The 19697-nt window shown below is 44.6% G+C and overlaps 1 protein-coding gene across 5 annotated transcripts; it reads left to right on the plus strand.

The window, feature by feature from the left end:
* Nucleotides 1-264: 264 nt before the first annotated feature.
* LOC131663102 (uncharacterized) lies at nucleotides 265-19607 on the plus strand. 5 transcript variants are annotated; one of them, XM_058933201.1, is made up of 18 exons: nucleotides 265-628; nucleotides 3996-4214; nucleotides 4533-4620; nucleotides 4707-4827; nucleotides 8753-9019; nucleotides 10371-10562; nucleotides 10695-11387; nucleotides 11461-11862; nucleotides 11935-12227; nucleotides 12303-12700; nucleotides 12769-13467; nucleotides 13552-13775; nucleotides 13842-14814; nucleotides 14885-15257; nucleotides 15337-15644; nucleotides 15721-16792; nucleotides 16826-16974; nucleotides 17132-19607. In XM_058933201.1, the coding sequence occupies exons 2-18, from the start codon at nucleotides 4046-4048 to the stop codon at nucleotides 17659-17661; spliced, it is 6951 nt and encodes a 2316-aa protein (XP_058789184.1). In that variant the 5' UTR covers nucleotides 265-628; nucleotides 3996-4045; the 3' UTR covers nucleotides 17662-19607. The 5 variants fall into 5 exon arrangements, with proteins under 5 accessions (XP_058789184.1, XP_058789180.1, XP_058789182.1 ...); XM_058933197.1 differs by having other exon boundaries at nucleotides 15721-16983; XM_058933199.1 differs by lacking the exon at nucleotides 265-628 and adding an exon at nucleotides 1669-1684 and having other exon boundaries at nucleotides 15721-16983.
* The last annotated feature ends 90 nt before the right edge of the window (nucleotides 19608-19697 follow it).

A 19697-nucleotide genomic window follows, 5' to 3' on the forward strand; every position in this document is an offset into this window, starting at 1 on the left:
TGCCATCTGTCGCGAACCCAGAAAACCTCAATAGATCATTTACTTGACCGAACGACAGCAAACAGATACTTATAACAATATTACGAAAGATAAATTAATCATCATTAAACGGATAATGGCTGAAGCGCATGAATGGGCGTAATAGCCAACCAATTTATTTATGGATCATCTGGAACGGTGCCGATGTATCTTTAGATGTCGCGGATGTTCCCTCGCGCGCTTAACTCTACTCCGTTCAGTGCGCGGATGTCAGTGCTCCGAAAAACAGTTCTCTGAGATTCGACTAGGAGTTTGTGGATCTGCGGATCCTGTAATTTTTACACGATACAGCCGCTTTGTTTATACGCTGAAAAATAATCAGCTTGGCTATTAGCTGTAGTGTTTGTGTTTACTCGCCGAGTTCTATAGGCAAATCGAGTACTACGTGACGTTGTCCTAAATATTACGAGTTTTGACTTGACAATAAATTCATTGAGAAAAATATTGCGAGCACGTTGAACAAGTGCAATGCATTTGTTTTCTCGGTGAATCTGAAATTGCGAAACGTCAAAATAAAACGGAAAATTGTATTATGCGCGTTCTCGAAAGATGTGAGGGGGATCGAGCAATAGATCGCAGACTACAAACAGTAAGTAAAGTTTATTTGCGCAGACTTTCTTTTTTGTGTTCTCACCCGAGATTCCGAGAGCCCGAGAGAAATGCATACTTGGATACGTCTCAAAAGTTATTCAGCCGCCTACGTACAATATTCAATGCGTAAATCGCGAATGGTGTTCTCGCGCTGAATGCGTCGATCGCCAAATATATATTTACGGAGATGCTTACTGATGTAAATAGAAACGAGGGGATTTTCGAGGTTACCGTTTATCAAAACAAACTTCTTCATTTTTACGGCTCCATTTGCCGAACAGGCTTGCAAGGTACATCCGGTCGGAAGTTTTGGGACGATCTCTTAACAAATCTCTATTAATTACACATAGGTAACGCACTAACCTTTGTAAAACGATCTTTATTATGCGCGCTAGATTCCGATTGGCGCTAGTTAACGCTATTAATTAGCAAAACCGTAGCGCAGGTCGTATACATCTTGCATAATGTTAAATTCGCATTCTTCACGGAGAGTCGACGCAATTACACTCTTTATTCATTCTCGCGAGCCCGAATGTTTTCGACGCAGCGCTCAATTACCATTGAAAATCCGTTATCAAGACGAGCAATATAGTCATTCGGAACAAAGCAGCACGCAGTCGAGATGAGAGAGAAAAAGAAGGTAGGCTGAAAGATATCAATCACGAGAAATCGCTCTCGTTACGGTGCACCTTGTCCGTATGCACGCGTATCCCGTTGCGCGATGCGTTCGCGGAAATCCGAGAGACGCGCGCATATCAATCTGTCCGCGGCGTGCCGGCTGTTTTTTTTTTTTTTTTTTTTCTTCTTCTTTTCGCAAAGGGTTCGCCTCGCCGAAGCGCGTACGAGAAATTCCGCCGTGGAGACGCAACGGGTGGGGATATAGTAGAGTAGTAGTAGTGGGCTGGCGAGCGAGCGAGCGCGGGGGAGTTTTGGGCGCATGGGATTTCAGTCATACGGCGAGCGCCACGCGGTTCGGACCGAGGATCGCCCGTGTTTTTCGTGCGCGTCGGCGACGTCGAGCCAAGGTGAAAGTGCGGAAAGCGCGTGTGCGCCGGTAAGCGAGAACCAGCTCGACGCCTTTGCGCTCCGAATCGTTTCGCGCGATACGAGTGCGCGCTTCGCGCCTCGCTAAGGAGCCGAGAGAGCAGCGGGGGCATAATTGAGTTTTGGCCGCTCGCCCCTTCGTTTAGATGCATGATGCGATCGATATTACGCGTGTGCAAGGTGCGTGCGAGGAGGTGAACATCTTCGGCGCGAGAGCTAGGCGAGCGACGATCGCGGAAGTGCGATTGTCGTGATTGTCGATCGCTTGTTGCCCAACACCTTGCGAGACGCATCGCTATTTCCAAGCAACTCTCGCATGACGTGTCGCCGATATCAGCGGTAAAACCCCACGATCCTTCCTCTCTTTCTCTCTCTCTCTCTCTCTCTCTCTCTCTCTCTCTCTCTCTCTCTCTCTCTCTCTCTCGTTTATTCTTCGCACGAGCCATTCGCAATTAAACGATTACGCATCGACTTGTGCGGGGCAACACCTGCCACGAGAACGTATTCCTTCGCAATTTTCCTCGCGAGCTTATTATACGAAGTGGGTCGCGAAGGCTAATTTCGTATACTCGAGTTCTCTCTCTCTCTCTTTCTCACGCGGGCGACTTTATCGCTATTCCGCTTTTCTAAACCAAAAGAGCATATGACACGCAGCGAGATCTCGCGTTTCCCCGCGCCACGACGCGCGACGCGCGCGATGTCGAAAGAGTCGGAGGAGAGAAAAAAAACTCGTTCTTTTTACGACAATGAGTGGAAATGGAGAGATATGATGTGTCTGTGTGTTTTAGGTGTAATATTTTTGGAGCGGCATCGTACCGCCGCGACCGATGACTCGAGAGAGAGGTTCTCTTTCTCTCTCTCTTGAAAAATCGTAAATAGAAATAATAGACCGATGGCTTTCTTATTTTAATTTGTGTGGTTCGGTGGAGGAGGGGAGGGGAGGCACGTAAGTGCACGGTGCTTCACACGAGCAGTTTGGTGAAGGCGGTAATGTTTCGGTTCGAGGAAACGATTATTTATGCTCGATGTGACATAGGCCATGCGTTCTTGTTGTCGTCGATGAGAGCGCGGCGCAATAAGTGTTTTCCGAGCGTGACGCCGATGGGGATTCTCATCTCGCGAATACATTTTCCCCGGACGGCGAACGCAGCCGCGCGGTACGGAAAACTCTTACCGCGGCACACACGCGGACGCAGCGATTATCCCATCAGCGAGAAATCGAAAACGAGGAGGTAAGCGCCGGCGCGTGCACACGCACGGTCGGGCGAGCCGATCGGCGTGCGTTACATCGCACACCTGCGCCAGCGCACGTTTGGCGAAATTCGAGTCAAGGCTCCCGGGAGGCCGCTCAACATGGACGTCGAACGATCGAGGACGTCTTGCCTTATTTGGCGCAATAACGAGGGCGCGATCGCTGTTGGTTTTCGGCCGCCGGCGACGAGCCGAACACGGCGACGCGCGGCTGCGCTGCAGCGAGACCGAACGGCGATCAGCCGTCGTCGCGACAAAGGAAGCCGACAGCTCGCCGTAGCGCTCGTCTAACGGCAAGGCTTAACGAGACGCGTGCGATCAAGGCGAGCCGCGCGCGCGCGCGCAGCTAGAGATCGTTACATAAATTCGTTGATTACTATTTTCGGCGCACACTTTCGAGCCTCTCAAGGCTGCTGTAAGAGAGAGCTGTAAATTTATTCGACGATGTCGCGCGAGAAAACTTCCTGCGCTAGAGAAAGAAAGAGTGAGTCATAATAAGCGCGAAGGGAGGTCTTTTTCTTCGTCCTCCTCCTCGATGTGTGCGTTTTTTTTTTTTCCTTTGTCGTTTCTTTTTCGCCGGCGCACGCACTTACGTGCGCCGCATGGGAAACTACAAGTGGGCGGCCGAGCAAACCCATCCTTTCACCTTTTCCGTGCGTTGTGGGCGACTTACGGCGATGCGCCGCCGGCTCTAGTTTCCCATTATTCTGCTTTTAGGCAAATATTGATCGCTCGCGTGTGCTTTGAACTGCCTTTTTATGGAATGTCAATACCGTGGAATCAATTAGTTTTTTGTTTTCTACTTTATTGACACCGCGGCGGTCGATGCTTCGAACATTTCACGCGAAACTCTCGGCGTTGATAAACGCAACAACGAAAAAAAGTCGATTCTCGAACGCTTGACACTTTTTAAGATCGACTGGCTGATGTGCGATTCGCGTCCGTGGCTCTTTCGAAAGGAAAATAAAAAAAAAAGGAGGAATGCACGCGGCAGCGCTTTTCGCCGATGTGATTTGGCCTCCACAGCGAGGAAAAAATAACAAAAATGATCTGCTTCCTGTGTTTCGCAGAAAACGCAAGTCTCACGGCGAGCGTCAGTAAGCAATTGGGATGATCCGCAATGACGCTACCAGTGTCGAACTACGAAGACCTGCTAGACCAGGTGCAGAAGCTCACTCAAGAGACGATTCTCTTGCAGGAGCAACTTTCGGCGGACCTGATTGGCGCGCCGGATGACTCGGCCGACGTTAACCACAACCTCGCGCTCATCCAGAAGAATTACGAGAGAGGTAACCATCGCGCCTTACTCTCGGCGCCGCAGCGATGACATAACCGATCGTCGCGGTCGTGTGGGCGGGTTCCCGCGCTCGTTGATCGATCGCTGTATTGTTCCGTTAATTGTCTCTGTGCGCTTGCAAAACGCATTTCTCCGCGAAGGCAGAGATGAAAATCCAGGTCGCAGCGGCGCCCGGCGTATCTCTACATTGTGCCTTTGCGCGCAAAGCGAGAGAGCGAGCGCCTCGCGGAGAAATGAGCCGCGCGAGTCGGCGCCTCTTTTTTTCCCCTTTTTTACAGACCTCTTTTCCCTTTGCATTTCTGTGTTGCAGGTATCGAGCTGGCCGACAGCGTGCTCGAGCGATGCGAGCAAACGGAGCTCTGCCAGACGAGCCAGGCGTCCTCGTTGTCCGCCCCGAAGTCAGTTTTTCCCGGTCTCCTGCGCTGAATCGCGCGCGGGCCGACAAGCGGATGGCCAAATTCATAACGCCACGTCTTTATTTCAGCATTGCCAGCTTGCCACAGCGAAGATCCGAGGGTTACAGCGTCGGTTTGAAAATCCCACCGGGTGATCCCTACTCGCGTCTCAATGTCTGGCGAAACAAGAACCGACATCTCTTTTCTCAGGTACACCCACACACACACACACATACACACACACACACACACACACATGCGCAGCTACAGATCGCAATTAAAATTCGCCAAGCGACGACTGCAGTGAACTGGAAAAAGCGATGGGCTTTTGTATCGATCGATCGCTATAGCGCGCGCGGTGCAACAACCTCGGTAATGGCAGCAAAAAAAAAAAAAAGAAGAAAAAAAGGCGAGCGCAACAATGCGCGCGTGTAGAGAGCGATCAAGGTCGTGCTACGCCGAGCGTAAAGATCTCAAAGTATCTCTGGCTTCGAGGGAAAAATCAATTGTTGCCCTCGCTTTGAAGTGGCTGCGGCTGAAAAATCAGCGGAAAAATTCATTTGGACGTCGAGCAAAACTAGCCCGGAGGCGAAAGAGAGAGAGAGAGAGAGAGAGAGAGAGAGAGAGAGAGAGAGAGAGAGAGAGAGAGAGAGAGAGAGAGAGAGAGTACGTTTATTGATCAGAGAGCCCTGCCGAGACAGGGCACGTACGCACGCACCCGCCATGGGAAAGCGAAAGTGACGCGAGGGAAAGAGAGAGAGAGAGAGAGAGAGAGAGAGAGAGAGATGAGCTTTCCGGTCCTTTGCACGAATTATTTTTGGCGAGGGTTCCTGTCTCTCTCTCTCTCTCTCTCTCTCTCTCTCTCTCTTTTTAGGAGTTGTCGAACGATAGAATTTTTTTCTTTTACGGCGCTGCGCGCGCGCTCTCGATTATTGAATTACTGCTCAAGCTCGATGATTCGCGGTCGGATCAAGGGTCGCGAAAAGCAAAAGTCAGGGACGCCGAGCTTCCGTCGCGTCGCACGAGCAAATGAAGGCGTTTAGCGCGTGTCCCCTCGGCGGAATTTTTCATCGTCGTCGGGCTCTTGCCACTCGCAGGTGCATATGCGCCCGCGCACGAAATCAAGCCGATGGCCCCGTGCTATTCCCCCCACTCCCCCTCATCCCGGAAAAAAAAAGTCGTTTGCTCTATTCCATCCATTAGCCTGATTTCACTCGGTGTTTTTCTGTTTGCGAGCCGAAATGCCACGCCGACGACGCAGTCCTAATTTTAACCCACGAAAGTACACGTAAAATTGTACTTCCGTTTGTCGCGCGCACTCGTCGCAAAGAAATGCGCGGTCGCGCCCGTTCAATTAGCGCGGCGACAAACAGGTGTCGAAGCTCTCATCTGTCCGTCTGTACGTAACGGTATGTCGCTTACACCGAAACTAAAGACCGGCTAAGGTGCAAAAAACTCTGCGAGCGAGCGCAACGGTATATCGCACTTCCTTCACGGGTCTGATTATCAATCGGCTGACGTTTCGTCGATTGCCGCCACGCACGTGACGATACAGTCTCGAATAATCCGTCATCGTCTTTTTCTGCGCTTTATGCACATCGAAATTACAGCTGTACGAGTGATCGGGCGTCACACGACCAGTTCGCGAACGAGTTTGCATTAGCATAACGAGGCGAAACGTGCGAAATACCGACGGAGTGCGCGTGAAAAAAGAGCGCGTCGACCGATAGACGGCAAAACCTCGGCCGAAGATCACGTGCGCGCGCAAAAGAAGATTGCAGTTTGTTTGCTCGCAAAGCACCGCAAAGCTACGGGCAAATTTGATCGGCGCGTCGGTGAACTGCGTGCGCAGCGACAAGAGGAATAAGAAGAAGAAAGCGCACGGAGAATGAGTCACGAGCTCGCACAGCTGCACCGACTCTCTGAGTCAGCCAGCAACCTTAAGCCAGTTCAGCTTAGTCTTCGGCTCGGTCTTCGAGGGCAGGCGAGAAAGAGCGATAACGGCGGGAGAGTCAACAGCGCGGCTCGTTATCAAGCCGTCCGGAGCACATGCCCGCGAGGGGAAGGGACGAGAGGCACCGAGGCGGAAGCGTTTCGTGCAAAAATTACGCCCGGCCCCGAGCGCGCGTGGGAGACGGAAGTGCGCAAGCCCCCGTCTCGTCCGCTCGCAGCGCGTTTTGAAAAAGCGAGCGGTCCGCGCGCGTCTGGCCTACGCAGGCGCCGGAGCGCGCGGCCGCTGCACCAAACGCGAGGCTATTTTCGGATATGGCGAATATCTGCCCGGCAGTCGCGCGCGCAAAGCACTTTCCAGTCTCGCGCCTCCGTCAAATTTTTCGCCGACGCCAATCAGAGCTGCGGCGAGCGGTTAGGGGCAGCCTCGGTGCGTTCGGATTTCGCTTTATCCGAGTTGGTCGGCGCCAGCTGTAATCCCGCCGCGGAGGGTGCGCAGAGGGAGAAAGAGAGACGCCGTGCTCGGAGGGAGGGGGTGCTGGAAAATCTTTGCTTCGACGCCTGCGCAACTCTCTTCTCTCGCGCAGGCGAGGCACCGTCTGCGACAGAAAAGGAAGAGAAAAGAAGAAGCTACGTCTACGTCCTCCGCACGGCCTACGCGTTCTTCTCTCTCGCCTGCTTCCTGCAGTTCTCTTGCGCAGCAGCAGCATCAGCAGCGGCGGCGGCGGCGGTGCCGACGACGACGAGTACGACGACGAATACGACGACGACAAAAGCTAGCCGCGCCACGCTTCAGTGCTCGACGAGATGCTGGACGACGAGGAAGAGCATCATCGCTGCTGCCAGTACCGAAGCTAAAGTGCGCGCTTGCGAGTGATATCGACGTACGCGAGGAGCGCGAGAAAAATGCCAGGAGGCGGGGTAGGCAGTTGCACGATGATACCCGTGATGAGACGCACCACCCTCGACAGCAAAGTGGCCAAGACCGAGAAGAACAGGTTGCAGCTGATCATGCAGCGGCAGGACAGTAGTTGCGAGCTGCGGCTGCGACATGGCGACGAGGACGACGAGCAAGACAAGGAGAGGAGGATCGATTTGGAACTGATCTGCAAGGAGGACAGAAGGAATGAGCAGGCCAAGAGGAGGACTAGCGTGCCGCGGTGCAGGGACAAGGTATAATTTCCATCTGCACGCGAGTGTCGCACGGAAACGATCGAGTGAGCGATCAAGGCCGGCCAGACAAGTGCGCCACGTACATCGTCGAGCAACAAGGAACAGTGCGTCGATCGGCCGTCGAGGAGGCGAGCCGACGGACGCCAAGCGCGATAGCCGAGGCGGACGCTGAAACAGTGTCGCCGCCGCATCAAAGTCAATAAGTCGTTCTCGCTGGCTATCGTATAGCGGGGCGCGCGCTCCTCTTCCTGCTTGGCATCGAGACTCTCTCTCTCTCTCTCTCTTATGCAATGCTGTAACGAGGCGACGCTCCGTATGCATATATACATGTAGATATGCGTCGTAACGGGGCGCCTATCCAAGCCGACTCTCGAAATGCAACCAATCTCATTGTGCACGCGCCTCGGGGAAAAAAGTGGAAACATTTGATAACGGAGCTCGCGGGAGAAAGTCGCGCGACTGTGCGCGAGTATTATTTACCGCTAGGCGAGCTTCATTGGCGACAAAAGCAATCGATCAAGAAAGCTGACTGATGAGCATCTATCGCACGCGCGAAACGAGAAACGCCCGACGGGCGCATGCGCTTCCTCTCTCGCGCGAGAGAAAGTTGCATGCAAAAATCGGGAGGATTAATAGGCGCGCACCTTCGTTATGCGATATCAGATGGATGCGTGAGCCACTCGGTAATCCATTGCACGCGCAATTGGCTCTCCCTCCTTCCTCGCCCCTTGTGTGCGATTATTAGTAGCCCTCGTATCCCGCAATAACGCATCTGCCCGATACGCTACCCTACGGGATACGCGCTCGCGTGTTACGATGCACGTGCGTGCACGCGCCACTTTTTATCACTATTCGGAGGATGCACGCGCGATGCGTTGCACTGGCCGGCGACCACGTCAATTTTCCACGCTATTCGTTCGATGTGCTTTTCAATCGAATGATTTATTCACTGTTTTCGAATTGATCTACCTCGTTGCCAGAATGATCAGTCAATCTTTAATTGCTTTTACAGGATCAGCAGTCTGGCAGTCCGAGTCATCAAGACGCATGGGAACGACGACGTCCCTTGTCATTACACGGCCCACGAGAAGAATTACTCTTCGGTCCTGGTGCATCGTGGGCAAGTCACAATCCACCTCCAAGTCTATCAGACTCGTGCCTCGGACCACCTCCGGCGAGCTCCTCTTCGCTTCAGTCGCTCCACCGTCCTTCCGCCGAACAAACCGAGCAGATTCCTTCGCTGCTCAGGCCTACGTCTTCCGGCATCTCCACGCCTGATGTGAGTTACTTTCTTTATTTTTACTTACTTCAGAGAAAAAATACACTCCTTTGAGTTGAGAAAGCGCGCGGATCGACATATATAATTTCTTTTTTTTTTTCTTGTGTGTCACGCTCGGCTAACGCGAACTATAAAATTCTTAACTTTATAGCTAAAACATATGGCGCCAGCCGGTTAATTACGAGGCTGTAATAAACAGTAATTGGAAATCAGCCGCTTCTGAAAAAAAAAGAATGTTTTCACTTTGAACAGTTGCGTCGGATGCTTGTCTTTTCAAGCGTGTATAAAATTATTGACCTTGCATGAATATTTATATTTTTTTGTCCTTCATTCATTAAGAAGCAATTTTTATTTGACCATGTAAAAGTCAATTATAATATTATCATAATGCGATATCAGAACATCAAAATATGAACGTAAATGACAACGAAAAAACAACAAAACGAGCTTTTTCCGAGAAGAGGGTGCCATACCTAATGATCGTATTGATTTAGCACACGGAGGGAGGGAGACAGACAGACAGACAGACAGACAGACAGAGACAGCAAAATAAAAGCAGTATATGTAGCAAGCAAGAGTGTCTATCCCTTATATTTTCAGTGCCCCACTTCATGTGTAGGTCTGTATGATTGAATTCTCGATTTTTCGGCATCCCTTCGCGTATCCTATCTTAAATCGCCGGTTTGACCTTTTCTCTGATCTTCCCGTGTTTATGTGCGTGCGCGTGTCATTGGCTACGAATGCGTCGTGCTAGTGCGTGTCTTTCAGCAGTTTATACATATACATACAACCATCCCCTTCGACGTTGACGCACCTCTCTCTCTCTCTCTTTCTCTCTCTCTCGCCTCTTGGTTGATGCAGTGTAGTGTAATCTTCGCTAGATTGTGCAGTGTACTTATAGGTTATAAGGGCGTCAAGGGACAACTCTCGACGAATGAGTCAGACTTGCGGCTTTGTTACTCACGTACATTGTGCCAACCTTTTATATACTGTTTATTTTTCTCCTCTCTCGATTTTTCTTTCATTTTCTTTTACTTGGTTGGTCTATGCATTTTATTTTCGCTGTTGAGTTTTTTCACTTCCATTGATTGACTACAGCTTTCATGAAATTCGCTGCTTTGTAATTAAAGTGCAGTAAATTTCTCGAAGTATTCTAGTAATGTACTTAAATTCAATTTTGTTTGTATTAGAATAGTTTTTCATATTTCATAAAACTTCATCTTGTTAATTATTCGAATGCATACACTGTGAATGTCAGTTTACAATAAATACAAATTCATAACGTAATTGGATTTTCACACAGGCATCACTACATGATTACTATATCAGAATTTATTTTTTTATTTTACAGTCATATGCCAAAAGCACTCATAGCTATGAGCTCGATGAAAGCAGCACTGAAGATGATAGTCGTCCAAGTTCTTCCTTGCAAGCCCAAAGGCTGCCAAAGCCACCTAATGTTTGGCCAGTAAAAAGAGATTCATGGGGTTCAACTCAATCTGTAGAGCTACCTGCTCCACAAATTGGATCTGTAACGCAGAAGGTAAGATCAATACTATTGTTTAATTTCATTTCCATTAATTCTAAAAATAAAATTTCAATGAATTTGAAGAATTGTTAAATTCAAATATTTTATGAGTGTTTCGTTTCCAACTTATATCCTAATAATCGACAGGACTTACCAAATGCCATGAGCATGTCTTCAACAGCTGGAATGAATATCTCATCTAGCATACAGGGTCAGCGACGCTTGGGTGCTAAAATGGATGTGGTTTACAGTTTACTGAGCATGCTGGGTAGTACAGAGGGTCGAGATGACATGAGTGCCACTCTGCTGTCAATGAGTAACTCAGTTGACAGCTGCTTAGTCATGAGGCAGTCAGGTTGCCTGCCACTTCTTATTCAATTAATTCATGCACCAGGCCAAGACCCCGAAACTCGGGAACGAGCCTCCAGGGCACTATACAACATCGTCCATGCGAGGGGAGATGAGAAATCAAGCAGACGTGAGGCACGAGTTTTGAGGCTACTGGAACAAATCAGAGATTACTGTCAGATGCTAAGGAATTCATTGGAGACTATGCCGCTTACCGACGACGAGACTGATAGGCATCCAGGAGCAACGATTGCCGCTTTGATGAAACTCTCCTTTGATGAGTCTCATCGACATGCTATGTGTCTCCTGGGTGGATTGCACGCTGTAGCCGAGCTCATTGAAATGGATCATATAGCTCACGGAAGCGAATGTGAAGATCCAAATTGCATTACGCTTAGGCGCTACGGCGGGATGGCATTGACGAATTTGACCTTCGGGGATAGTAATAATAAGGCGCTCTTGTGTTCGTTCCGCCAGTTTATGAAAGCATTGGTAAATATAAATCTATTTAGAAGCTTCTAATACTTAGATCAAAACATTTACTCGTGAATATTTCTGCTAATAGGTTTCTCAGCTTCGAAGTTCAAGCGATGACTTGAGGCAAGTCACCGCAAGTGTTCTACGTAATCTTTCATGGAGAGCAGATAGCAGTAGCAAGCAAACTCTTCGTGAAGTGGCTGCCGTGGCGGGCCTAATGAAAGCTGCAATGGAAGGTCGCAAAGAGTCCACCCTCAAGTCCATACTCTCTGCTCTATGGAATCTTTCGGCTCACTGCACCACTAACAAAATGGACATCTGCGCCGTCGAAGGCTCGTTAGCTTTTCTAGTCGATATGCTAAGTTACAACGCACCTTCTAAGACTCTTGCAATCGTCGAGAATGCTGGTGGTATTCTTAGGAACATATCCAGTCATATCGCTGTTAGAGATGATTACAGGGCTATTGTCCGCGAGCGTGGCTGTTTGCAGGTGCTTATTTTAAAAAGTATACTTTCATTTTAGCACTTTATAAGTTTTATAAAATCACGTCTTTGTTCTTAGGTGTTACTTCGACAGTTGAGATCGCCAAGCTTGACAGTTGTGAGCAATGCCTGTGGAGCACTCTGGAACTTGTCTGCACGTTGTCCTCAAGATCAAAAGCTGCTTTGGGATCTTGGCGCAGTGCCCATGCTTCGAAGTCTTATCCACTCCAAACATAAGATGATTGCAATGGGCTCGAGTGCAGCTTTGAAGAATCTTCTCAGTGCACGTCCGAACGGAACTAATATTGTACATCTGGACTCCACTGCCAGAGGATTAGGTTTGCCAAGTTTGCCTAGTCTGATGGCTCGAAAGTAATTGAATTTTTACTTGAACCTATTCGACTCAAAAAGTATGGCAAAAAATTTGTTATTTTTTGTTTCATATAGACAAAAAGCTCTTGAGCAGGAAATCGATCATAACTTAGCAGAAACTTGTGACAACATCGAACCAAGTAATTCTCCGGTGAATAAAGAGGACAAGTTTACTTTTCGGCTTGAACAGACTCTGCTCGATACTCCAATCAGAAGCGGAAAATCGCTTCATCAACCAGCTGTCTATTCAACTTATGCGAATCAACCAGGAACTTCTGGAATAAAAACTGGATTTGCTCGTAGCGATAGCAGAGAGTCCATGCGTTCGGTTACCAGCACACAATCGGACACGATTTTCGAAAAAGTAAATCGACATGCTTCTAATGGAGTTTCGTCTTTGGATTTGCAATCGACTTCAGTCCACTCGCCGAGTAATTATGATTCCTCAAAATCGAGCAATGGACGTTCAAAAGGTACAGTTAATGATCTTAAATCGTATTAATGTGGCAAAGTCGAGTAACGATTGATTTTATTGTTTCAGCTTTATCAGAAAAAAAGTATACTTTGCGTTATATGAATGCAATTCCAGAACGTTTGAAGCCGGGCGATCCTCTCCCAGATTTACGAGGCTTGAAATACACCGATTCAACCATATCGTGGGCCACAGCGCCAAACCAAGATATTACCTGTCCAAAAGGTCTACTCCATTCATCAGTTGATGATAACTTTTCGATAACAAACTCGGGCTCGTCAAAAAACATAACACCGGAGTCAAGCACTTACAATTTGTTAGGAGCAAGGGCAAAGTCAACAATTGTTACTCATAGTAACATTCCCCAGAAGAACATGAAAGTTACATCTCCTTTAGCAGATTCTTCAAAAGTCTTTGCCGAAATAGCATTGAATCAGCAAACAGACTGTAGTCTGAAATATGCTTCGGATGATGATAAGCAAAGCTCTGCTTACTACACTGGCACTGATCCCGATACTGGCAAGACTTATTGCGCCGAGAGTACACCTTATCAGAGTTCGTTGAACTCATCTCGAGCTTCATCTATCTCTGATGCTCACGAGGACGGCAAGGTCAAGATGAATTTCAGAAAACTCCGTGAACCTCAGAAGTTCTCTTATGCCTCAAAACTTCCAACTGCTGACGCTCTTATTGGACAAAATCTTAAAGATGAATCTCATAAAGTCTCGCGAAATGACTCTTTACGCTCTAATACGACTTCTAATTCTGGTAAAAAAAAATTCGACGATAGTACGACTCATATTCATTGATTAACAAGTAACCGATTATTTATTTATTTTTTTTTTATTACAGAGAAAACACTGAACGCTGATGAATACAAATCACTAGAAAGCGACAGTGCTATTTTTGAAGGAGAACGTAGACAGGGAGAAAATTCAGACGTACCTAGTTTTAGTTCTCTTGGGAATGAACTCGAAGAAGATTTGCAAGTTGATAATACTCTAGTGCGATACAAAACTAATGCAAGCTTGAACAACATTGACATTCAAGATGCAAATGATGACGCATCAGACCAAGTAAGTTTTTTCTTGTTAGACTTTAAAATCTTAATTTTGTTGATAATTTTATTTATTTAACTATAGACAAGTCCATTGGCTTCGCTAGAAAACTATGGCCAGCAGCACTTGCAAGATGACGAAGACTTTAGCGAAATGACACACACCATAGATGACTACTACACGGTACAAGACACTTATACTGTCGGCAAAAATGTCGATAAAAATCCTCAGAGTCCGTGTGACGACGACTGCACAATATCAACGATGACCTTTACGTCAATCGATGACAAAGATACTCGTTCCAACTGCTTGAAGAGCGGGATCGAGACCAGCGAGACTCTCACAGAGAACATGCATACTGCAGTTACATCTAACTCGGAGAGTTGTGAATCATTCGACTCGATTGAAAGATCAGAGCATCACCTCCTTGAACTATGCATTCAGTCTGGAGTTTCAAATCCAGAAGCGCTTTTATCCACTGGATCAAGGGTTGCATCTAAATCTCGTACCACAGCAGATGTAACTGATAACTCGACAGACACAATGGTTACTGCAAAAGATAGTAAGACTGTGTCTCAACAAGAAGAAGTTACTGGTAAAAAGGAGGAGGAATATCGAAGACAGCGAGATCCTGACGCGATGATAGCTTCTCTCGATCGGCTTACAGCTGCATTAGTGCAACAAACAGAAGCAATGCGAGAGCGTGAATTCAGCGCAATGAAGTCTAGTCTCCCAAGTGATCAGAATACCTGGAACGAAGACTCACCAAATGATTTTTCGTTTCCAAGTATCAGCATGAGTGCACCTCTGGTCGCCTCCTTCAAGAGCGATGTTGATCAAATTACCGACGAAGGTAGTTTAGGAAACAGCATGACCGAATCAAGGATCATCGAGATGGAAGCTAACAAACTTGCAGCTGCTGTTAGTGCTGATGTTAATCAAGTTAGTCTTACGCATCTTGATCTCGACGCCATTAATCCGCCCTCGAACATGGGCAGTCTCGTATCGCTCACTACAAGCATTGGTGGCACCACTGACATCGTAGATATTTCAGGAGGTAAGTCCTTCGATAATTCAAAATTTAGTATTAATTTTGACAAAGTCTAAAAATTAATTACTTTTTATAGATAAGAGCCGGTGCAATTCAAACTCGCTGCCGCCAATGTACTCATCAGGTGGCAGAAAGAAATCGTTGCCAATGTCTGGCGTTGTTGCGCGACGAGCTCTGAATCATGGCCAAAATTGTACCGGTAGTTTGGAGAATTTGCTAAACGAGTACGCCAACGCAAACAATTCACAGCTAGAAAATGTCAAGCCACCATCGGTTATGGACGAGTTGTTAGATGTAGCTGACATGGAGAATAGTATGCTGAGTGTTGCTAGTATAACTTCGGAAATTGCTGACTGCAAGGAGAACGATTCTAATAGTTTAACCGGAAGTGATACAGTCTTCGATTTTATCAAACCTGTTGCCAATGTATTGTCTATGACGTGTTTGCGGTGAGACATACTTCGCTTTATTATATTTATGTTAAATTTGATTCGTAGAGAAATATTCAAATATTTTCTTTTAATTTAGTAACATTGAGACAATGGAAGGAAGTGCCAACAATAGCTTAAGTGAATGTCTCGATAATATTAATCCACCGTCTCTCTTCAATGAAATTAGCCGAATCGAAAATTCGACCTTGGAGACAAATACTCATTGCAGTGAAACTCTCTGCGCTGATGCGGACGTTTACAGTGAAGACGCGACGCATTGTGTGTTTGACGAGCGCATTGAGGAAATAGCTAATGATACCGACGATGGGGTTACTCCACTTTCCAGCGAATATAATAGTTCCATGGAGTCTACTCCCAAAAAGCGGCTTTCTAAAAATCTTCCCGGTAAAACACATCCAAAATACATTTTTTATTGAAACAATCATCTTATTTGTTCACACTTGTAATTTATTGATTATAGGTCATTTGACACCAAAACAAAAGCGACAACTAACCAAGGAAAGGTACAAAACATACACTATTGCGGCGGAACGTATCAGAAAGGAGCAACAAGAATTTAAAAAGCAAGAACAAGCCAATGAAGAAGCTGTTAAAAATTTAGGTGGCAAATGTTCTCCATTTACAAAGCGTACTCCCAAGCAGCGTCGTCAAGAAGATAGAGCAAGATTCCAAACGCAAGTGCTTGATTCACCAACTATTAATACGCCAACATTAACAAACGACGCTACAATTGAGAATGAGAATACTAAAGTAAAAAGTACCGAAAAAAGTGGCATTCCTTCCCTCGTAAAAACTGGTATACCCATGTTTAGGAAATTAAATGGAACTAACACTTACAAAATCAATCGAAGCACCAGTCCAGGAAATGCAAATGCAAATGGTGAATCAGACGTAATAACAGTCGCACAGAGTGTAAATGAAAAAAATGTTAATATTTTTGTAAAAGCCAAATTCGAGGGCGAGTGTATGAGCTTGCCGATTATGGAACCGACGAGCTTGATAAATGGAGTATCGAAAAAGCTTTCAAATCAAACTCTTCCGCAAGGTGTAGAAGCTAAGCATCAAGAATTCTTTGCCCAGGATAAAAATGAGTTGGAAGAGTCGCACTCGGAAAGTGATAATGATTCCGACAAAGAAGACGCTAATCAAGTTAAGGGTCGCCCTCGAATCGTAAAACCAGGAACTCTATCAAGAGACTTAAGTGTGGAGTCTAACGGTTCTATCGCGGAAAAATCAGAGCCAGAAGCACCCAAGGGAATACGCGGTCGAAGAAAACCTTTATACTCCACGCCAAATACAAGGAAGTCAACGCCTCAATCGTCTCCTCTGAAACAATCAACGGCAATTGTGCAAATTCCTATCAGTCGTAGTAACACATCACCTATTGTTCGAGCCACGAGAACATTGCAATTGAGGCAAGTCAATAGTTTCCAAAAGTCCAATAGCACTCCGAAAATGAGTGCAAATGCCGTGCAACAACTTACCACTACGACTCCAACACAAGCTAAACGCAGCTCTATACCACAAAAAGGGTACTCCATGACGTTTACCAAGGCGACAAAGAGATTGAGTATACCCGTGACCGCAGAAAAAGTCGAAAGTTCAGTCAAACCTCTGGAGAGACAAGGCACTTTTACTAAAGACGAACCTGAAATGGATAACACACATATGGTTTTACCCATGTCACCGTGTAATTCCAAGCTGATTAGGCCTAGTAGTGGAGGTAAATCAATTTTGTTTTACTAATTTTTAATTTTCTTTTTTTTTTTTGTTTTTTTTTTCGAAAACAATAGATTGTCAAAAAAAATTTGTTATTTTTATTCAATCTAAGCAATTTATAAATAAATATTTCCATGAACAATTACTTACAGTCTTCAAACTGTCACCAAAAACAACTCCTATCCAGACCAAATCAAAAATTTCGATGCGAACGCCACAAAAACCAACCACCCCAAAGCTCACAAAAACAACAAGCGTTGAAAAAATCGCTACACCAACAGGTATCCCAAGTATAGCTAAACGTTCGTCGACGAATCTTGGCAATACCGGGGTGGTAAAGTCCTCGTCTAACTATCAAATAGTGAATCTGCCAAATGAAAGTGGCATCCCACGGAAAGTTTCGCTAGGTCCACGTTCAAACAGCAATTCCAGCATTGTGTCCAATTCATCCAATCAGGGAACGCGCAAAATGGTCAAAGAGACTACCAGCAGGATTGCCAGCTTATGGAAAAAAGTAGAGGAGAAGAAAAAAAAACAGGGATATGAGAGACCTGACACTAGGCAATGGATCACGCATAGTCGTGATTCCACTGAAGTTGATACCAATGGTGATGAAGCTTGCAAGCTGTACAGGAGTTCCACTTTTGAAGGAATTACTAATGACTCGGCCAACTCGCGTTAGGACTCAGGCTCAACTTCTGGGAAAAAATCACGAAAGCATGAAACTAATATTAGTAGAAAATCTAATTGAGGAAAGTTAACTAGTTTGTTATTCGCCTTTGAATATATTTTTTAGAGCTTTTAGTTTAGAGAAAAGCTAAAAATTTATGACGATGTCTGAATTTGCACTTTAATAATTTGTGAATCAATGATAGCATAAAAAATTTAAACATATATAAAAAATAATTGTCCACTTTTAAATGCCGTTCTATCAATGGTCATTGAATGTAATCCGATTGATGTTAAACTTTTCAAAATGAGATTTTCTTACTATGAGAAAGATCATTAAACAGGAGGATCTAATACTATTGTTCTTTTTTATAATTTCAAAAAATATGTTCTATGAGAAATTATATTTAAGATTTGAGATCGATTGTTATTTAGTTACATTTTATTATTTAACAAAACTTATTAATACGTATGTAATTACATTCAAATTAATTTACGGTTCTGATTTATAAATTTTGGATAAAATTAAATTTCTATATTCATATTTGATTTTTCTATTTATGCAATTCAACTATTACATGTTCAGCAAATTCACTATTCCAAGATTATAGATTTTATTAAGATATTGAATGTAAAAAAATAATACAGAATAATTATATTAAGCTGCATAAATACAAAGCATATAGTTTCTAAAGACCTTGAAATATATTTTTACCGATTGAATGTAATAAAAGTGATAATCTACTTCATTCAGCTTCGAAGTACAGATCCAAATCATTTAAAATAAAACTAAAATCCGTAACATGACATCTTAAAATTTTCACATGCTTAAAATGTATATAAGCAACGCATGAAGTGAATTCCCTAAGGTTGAGTCGATCTTTTGCATTTGAAAGCAAATAAATTATCGACTGTTTATCGATTCTGTATATAAAATCTATACAAAATGTGTAGAGAAAAAGTTTAGTTATCAATTGCATCTTAAGCTTGCAATCATTGTACATCCAAAAATCGACTAGAGCAGAAAAGAACTCTTACAATTTATAATGAATATCGACACGTAGTATTTTTTGTTTTCAAGTTAGCTTTATTTCTTTTCAAGCATCGTACCTTGCAAAAGCAACGAGTCTTCAGTATCTAATTTTTGCTTTCAAAGACTGATAAGGACATATTCTAGTTAATGATATAAAGCTGTCTAAAATCTAGTTTCTTTTTTATGACAGTTTTCAGTAATGTAAACTAATTAAACGCGTGACTTAACTAATTAGCATCTGAAAATGACTAGATTCATTTAATCAATCAAAGCATATATTACAGTAAGAAATTTTGTCTCTAGTCTATATTACATTTTCAGTTAAATATACCATGAATCAAAGCAAAAGTTGTTAGTTTCTTGTCAATGTTGCAAATGACAAATGAATCAGAAATTACTTATATGTTTATTTACTATTTCATCTTTTTTAATTTATGATCAAAACAATTACGTAGATCTGTGATGTTATTGTTATGTATATATTTACCGTATTGTTGAATTATTTGGTAATCACAATTTCCCGCTCAAATAAGTATCTCGTTCATCTCGAAAAAAATTTCTTGGAAAAGAAAGTTCTTTGAATCAGCGAGGTAGAATTACCATTTACATGTTTAGTTTATTTATTTATACTATTACTTTGAACGTTGTTCCAACGTATTTTGAAGTTCCCTGCATCCAGTTCGAATTAACTAGTGTTAATTCGCATAACTAGGAATAAATTCAGGGTATATACTTTGTACATTGATTTGTCAACAAATATCGTCAAAAAATACAGACTCTCGATGAAAACATTTTCTGTATAGTCATTTTGTAATAACTTTTATCTTTCCCCAATCGCCTTTAGCCTGTAAGCATAATATTTTGTCAGTAAACATTTAAGTTTGATCAATACTTTTGAAATTTGTATATTATCGTTTAAAATATAATAAAATTTGTAGCTATAATGATTATTGTGTATTAATTCTTTTATTTGTTTGCTATGAGAAAATAATATGATAATTTAGAATAAGTAGGAT

This window comes from Phymastichus coffea, unplaced genomic scaffold (assembly GCF_024137745.1).
Source record: "Phymastichus coffea isolate CEN01 unplaced genomic scaffold, Cenicafe_Pcof_1.1 PCOF00031, whole genome shotgun sequence".
Taxonomy (NCBI): domain Eukaryota; kingdom Metazoa; phylum Arthropoda; class Insecta; order Hymenoptera; family Eulophidae; genus Phymastichus; species Phymastichus coffea.

Coding starts and splice junctions, on each gene's coding strand:
- LOC131663102 (XM_058933197.1), top strand. CDS start 4,046: ATGACGCTACCAGTGTCGAACTACGAAGACCTGCTAGACCAGGTGCAG. Junction 12,701..12,768: donor GAGCAATGGACGTTCAAAAG/GTACAGTTAATG, acceptor TTATTGTTTCAG/CTTTATCAGAAAAAAAGTAT. Junction 14,815..14,884: donor CATCGTAGATATTTCAGGAG/GTAAGTCCTTCG, acceptor TACTTTTTATAG/ATAAGAGCCGGTGCAATTCA.